We start from the raw sequence: 6,158 nt of genomic DNA, 5'->3' as shown, positions 1-6,158 counted from the left end.
ATTCGCAAAAGTCCGTTTTTATTGTCCCTCGTTGCTACCCGTCCGAGCCGTCCGTACAGGTCTGCTGCTTAGAAATGGCTGAAGCTCCCCCACGGCCCTGCCGGTTTTTTTGTCACAGGTGTTCGGCAGAGATTAGTCCGCGTATACCGGTAAGGACCCAAGAGACACGTCTGCCTACTTGAAGAATGGGAACGAGTAATGTGTTTGGGCTTGTGTGTTTCGATGTGTGTTTGTGGCTCACACACCCAGTCACGTCGACCCATCCCTGCCGTTGAGCTAACGTGCCGCTAATGAGCTAACGGTTAGCCGTGTAGGCAGCAGCGGTCCAGGCTGACGGTCAAATGGCAGAAATTTAATGATAGTCGGTGATTAGCGGAATGTAACTTTTATGCTCTTGTTGTATAGGCGTATAATGTCAGCTTCATCGTCGCGCCGCTCAGGTTCCTCGGTGAGGCTAACTTGGCCAACAAGATAACGTTTTGATTTAGCGTTAAAGATGTCCAGTCAAGCTCGATGTAACTTGTATCTTAATTTTGTTGTTAGCTTATCTTGGTAAGACCTCAAAGAGCAGGACACCTTTCACAATAACCCCCCCGTTGCTTTGACAGTGTGCACCTGCCTGCCACAGCAGTCTGCTGGGGGCCATTCATGGGAAGCTTCTTGAATGTTACAGTGACGGTTGCAGCTTAACGTGACCCGGGAGAAACATCTGTCTGCACATCACTGCTCATTGGAAGGCGTCTACATTTGAGATTTTCAGACGTGACATTGACGCTGTTGCATTGTAGTGTGTTATAATGAAATGCATTTATTCTACTTTGTACACCCAGTTTATATCAGTGAAGTTTATTAAATATAAAGGTTTCATAAAACTACCGGATGAAACCGATCAAAAGCAGCATGCAACCCTCAAAAGGACTATTCCAACATGGTGAACCGCCTGCGTAATGCTCACAAGGGGAGCATCTTTCCCTCAGCGACGTGTACATAATAAACAGACATCTGTGTGTATGTTCTGGTGTGTACTAGAAACTCTCATTTCTATTTTCCCTGTAGGACTACACCTGTCCACGCTGTGACTCTGGTTTTATTGAGGAACTCGCCGAGGAACGAAGGTACGGAGGATTTTTCTGTTTTTTTCTTTTTTTTCTCCTTCATGAATTTTATTAGTTTGATATTAAATTGTAATTCTAAGCCTTAACGTTTCACGTTCTAAACCATTATTTTTGTGCAGTGCTGAAGACGGTTCCGTATCCACGTCCTCCAACAGCGATCATAACCGCCCAGCCTTTGAGGTCAGTGTGATTTTGTACAATCAGTTGGTCCAGTATACACTTTGGACCATGATTTGACGTTGGCTCTGTCTTTTCTACTAGAACATGGATCACCAACACTTGTTCACGTTCCCCTCCGGCTACGGACCGTTTGCCCTTGGGATTTTTGATGAGAACTTTGACCTTCGGACGCGGCTACCGACGGAAGACAACCGCGAGACAGAAAACAGGAGGGAAAGAGAAATGGCATCGCGGCAACGATACGGCGCGCGGCAACCGCGGGGTCGGCATGTTCCTCGACGGCAGGGTGCGCGCCACGAAGGAGTGCCCACGCTAGAGGGGTGAGGCATTTTCAGCTACGGTGTGTTAAAGAGAAGAGGGTTAAAAATGTCATTCCTTTTTATAAGTTATACATGCTTCAAATGTTATGATACAAAACACTTCAACTGTTCCTCTTTACGGAGATCTCCCATTGGTTTGATTTGTTTTGTTTTCTTGTTTGTTTCTGAATACAGAATTATCCAGCAGCTAGTAAATGGAATCGTAGCACCTACAGCGATGCCAAATATCGGGATAGGACCATGGTAAGTATAAGAAACAAGAAACTTATAAGAAATAAGTTTGTGTACTTGTTTCATGGCACGATGTAAAATTATAATTTTTATTTTTGCAGGGGAATGCTACATTCCAATCCAATGGACTACGCCTGGGGGGCCAATGGCCTTGATGCTATAATTACACAGGTACATAAGAGGTGTAGATCAATTTGACGGCTATATTGTTCCACAGGAATTGTGCAATTTTAATATCAAATGATTTATTGTATATTTGTATGATATCATTTATTTGAAAGAAATAATTATTCCAGGACCTGATGTAGTTTTTTTCTGCATTTTAAAGAAATTAATAAATTGAGTATACGTGAATGATGCCCTGTCGGAACTAAACAAATAGCATTGAATCATTCCTTTTAAATGAGACCCATAGTAAGTATGTCTAAAATTTGTAATTTACAGAACAGCTTTGTCCGCAGATATTTACAGGGATTCTGTTCTCTTTCACTTGTAGTTATTGAACCAGTTTGAAAACACGGGTCCGCCTCCTGCAGACAGAGAAAGGATTAAGAGTTTACCCACGGTTACTATTACAGAAGAACATGTGGGTAAGTCCATGTCTCTCTCTCGGGCCTTATTCAGATCTGGCATTCACATGCTTCTTGGGTGACGTGATCACAAGTGGACCGCTGCTAGTCCGTCAGGTCACACTGGCCATCAGAATGTGTCGGTTGTCCCCACTTGTGATCGGATCTCACTTTCCCTTCGTAACGAAATCAACACATGCAGGGTTTTTCTTTTTCGGCAGGCAGCCACGCTATGGCTGCACTAAAACAATACAGACTGGGTTTGTTCTTCGGTATGGTTCCAGGAAAATCACCAGATCACATTACTTGCAATATTCTCTATCCATCATCCATTCAGTTTGCTTGTTGTGGTACATTTCAATTCAAATAGGGCCTCCCTCACGCAAATAAGTGTATACTTCTGCTAACGCAGAGTAGAAAGTCCTTTGCTGAGGCCTCAGGACACATCAAATAATGTGGCCACTTCCAAACGTCGTCTGAGAGATCAGATCTTAAGCCCTTCACACTGGGCCCAGTGACTCAGGATACACTGGCTTAGATGCTGCTAAAAGAATGGCGCTATGTGCATTACAGACAACCCCGCCGCCCCCCATGTGGACACAGCAATCAGGCTTCTAGGGTGCATTCACATCTGCCTTTAAGGCGGTGTGTCTTAGTTGATGTGAACGAGAACTCTCATTGTTCCTCGCCAACTCTGCATGGGACGCAGCTTTGTTGAGACTACCTGTGAGATTAGAGTCCTACTTCTGATCAGTGTTCTTTGGACTGTTTATACGGCGATGCATTGCTCTACAAGCTGCTTTGCCAGCAATAACAACGAAGGGCTTGAATATCATGCGTTCTGCCTAAACTCGGATATTGTGATCTGGTGTGATATCTCTTTTCACTACAGCTGATGCATGTGACAGAGGTTCTCTAGCACACAGCCAGACGGACAGTGTGTTGTTTTTGTGTTTGTGCAGGTGCTGGTTTAGAGTGTCCTGTGTGCAAAGAAGATTACTGCGTCGAGGAGAATGTCAGACAGCTGCCATGCAACCACTTGTTTCACAATGACTGTGTAGTGCCGTGGCTGGAACAGGTATGTATAGCTCATATCTCAATTATAGCAACACGTGTGTCTAGAAAAAGTCAGCTTTGTCTGATCATTTATCGTTTATTTTTTCAACACATTGCGACAGAGGCTTTTGACTAACGCACTCGAGCGTCACCTATTTGGGCTTCAGCCAATTGCCACTCTCGCTTGTCATTTTATGCTCTATCCATTTTGGCTTCTGAGTGGCTAAGGAGGCTGTGGCTCATTTTGACGTGGGTTTGTTTAGATCCATTAGAATCAGACAATCCGTCCGTAGCCCCTTTCCTGGGAGCGATTTCACCCCTAAAGGAAAAAGGGAGCCTGTGTTTGAGTGGTGCCAAAAACGGCAGCTGTTGACATCTGTAGGAGTCGAGATGAACTAAATAGCAAAGAACTTTAAAACTGGACCCTGATTATGCGACACCTTTATTTATTTTGTTATTTTCTCCTGATGTGTTGACGCTTGACAGGAAGTCCACTTCCACATTTCCGGTTATTAACAGAGTTATTACACCTTTTATTATGGTACCCCATTTTCGGAGCAGAGGTCAAAAAACAGCCTCGGGGTGCATGAATTAAACTGATGTTTTGCCTGCGTTCTTTTAGACATTCCTCATACCTCATGCTCATGTTAAGTATAGTAACAAAGTACAACTGAAAGCTTATAAACGTTTCACTGTATGGCACTATTAAAACATTACACCCGGTAACATGAAGCTTCAAGGCAGAATGTATTTTCCTCTTTGTTTATGTCTGCAGAATTTGACAAATCTTTTTATAGTCATGGAAATTTGAAATAAACCGGATTCCCATTTGTCCTCGTTTCCTACAGCACGATACATGTCCTGTATGCAGGAAGAGTCTAAGTGGACAGAACACAGCCACAGACCCACCAGGCCTATCAGGAATGAACTTCTCTTCCTCTCCCAACTCACCTAGCAACGAGAATGCTGCAAGGAACTCTTAAATGTTCACCGCCGCGTCACCTCACACCTGAAAAACCTCCAAACATAAGAGGACTGACGCAGAAATCAGGAGAGTAGTCTGCCTCCTTCAAGGGGACGATGTGAGACCAGTTCACTCATCATTCCATCCTCTGTGCTGGACAGAAAGCAGGTGCAGCTGCTCCTGCCGCCATTGCTGCAGAGTATTAGGAGGTGGGACTGGTCAGTATCAGAAGAGCCTCCAGAAAGGCTGCGAGGAATAACGGAATGAGAAAGGAAAACAGATAACTTGACCAGAACTGACAGGTGAAGAGTTTGAGTCAGAGTGGAGTGCTTTTTGATGGAGACATGTGTTTGCAACAAGGCTGGGGAACATTTTCTATTTAAATCCTTTTTTTTTTACAAAGCCTGTGGTTGTACAGAGTCCATAGATGTGTAGATTGATTTTGAATCTTCAGCCACTTTACAGCTAGTGGATCAAACTAAAACTGTGTTTTCATCTGATTCGTATTTATTTGCAGCTTTTTTTCTTTCTTATTTTGGATGAAATTCTGTCTGGTAGGAATGTGAATTTGGGTGAACTACTGAAAAAAGGAAAAATAGTTACTATCTTTTGCATTGTACAAGTCCTTTTAAGAATCTATTTTATGACTCTTTTTTTAATAAAAAGATTGATCCAGTAAATTTGCATCTTGAAAAGGTAAAGATCTTCACAGCTCAACAAAGGACCCATTTTCATTCCATAATTGAAAAAGAAAATACTAAACCATTGAGGATTGTAAAAGAAAACGACACATAAAACTGCATTGCAATATCTTACCTCTTTTCTTACTGTGGCAATAAAGTGCTCAAACATTTGTTTTTGAAGTTCCCTCTGAGTATTTCTGTTGTCAAAATTACAGAAAATAGAAAAATATTTAGACCGTCTGGAAAATGTTATTTTGGTTTTTGTAATCCTGTGCAGAGCTAATTTAGCATTTTGCTACAAACGCTTAAAATGATCCATCTGGTCCTTAGGCATAAATACCTTAAAGTTCTATTAATGTGATTTCCATTTTACAGAGCTGAACATGTCTTAACATTTCTAAGTCACGAAAAACAAAAACTTCCATAAGGGGTGAATACTTTTTAGAGGATGTTGACAATTAACAAAAAACGTACTTACGGTGGCAGGAATATCTTTTCAACATGAATTAACAATCAAGTGACTGAGTCAACAGACAAGACTTTTTCATATTCAACTGTACAATTTACAAAGTGAGTGCACCCTTTAAAAGTTCCTAAATAATGGTATATATAATATAATAATAATTGGTTTAATGGCATATTTATGTGACCTTGACAAAACGGAGGTTGTTTTGAGAAATGTCCACTTGAAATGAGAATCTCAATCCTCCTCTCAAGAACATTTGTGTCTATTGTTCCTCTAAGGTAAACGGCTAACACAGTTAAACACATTGGGCCCCTTTTTGTTTCTACCAGAACCACTTGACATTTGGCCTGGCAATTGTTGAAAACCCCTTTTTACTTTTGTCGTCATTTCAATGGGCCACGGCCTCTTTTTGGTCTCGGCCGATTTACTGAAAACTGTTAAGTGAGCGTCACACCGCTGCGTCACTCCTCAGGGAGATTGAACCTTGGTGCAGCGGTTGGTCTAATAAAGTGGAGCAAGGACGGCAGAGGGAGGGAGAGGAGGGGTGCTAATGGCTTTCTAGCACTGGTGTCCA

At 42.3% G+C, this 6,158-nt stretch overlaps 1 protein-coding gene across 1 annotated transcript; it reads left to right on the top strand.

Moving 5' to 3' along the window:
- On the top strand, nucleotides 1-5,288 carry LOC119209222 (E3 ubiquitin-protein ligase RNF126-like). The gene is made up of 9 exons (XM_037458367.2): nucleotides 1-149; nucleotides 1,057-1,115; nucleotides 1,235-1,295; nucleotides 1,377-1,615; nucleotides 1,790-1,858; nucleotides 1,948-2,017; nucleotides 2,343-2,436; nucleotides 3,378-3,493; nucleotides 4,320-5,288. Exons 1-9 carry the CDS (start codon nucleotides 75-77, stop codon nucleotides 4,452-4,454), a joined length of 918 nt encoding a protein of 305 aa, XP_037314264.2. The 5' UTR covers nucleotides 1-74; the 3' UTR covers nucleotides 4,455-5,288.
- The last annotated feature ends 870 nt before the right edge of the window (nucleotides 5,289-6,158 follow it).

This window comes from Pungitius pungitius, chromosome 15, assembly GCF_949316345.1.
Source record: "Pungitius pungitius chromosome 15, fPunPun2.1, whole genome shotgun sequence".
NCBI lineage: Eukaryota > Metazoa > Chordata > Actinopteri > Perciformes > Gasterosteidae > Pungitius > Pungitius pungitius.
Note: the sequence above shows the minus strand (reverse complement) of the source record. Positions and strands in the feature narration are given on the sequence as shown.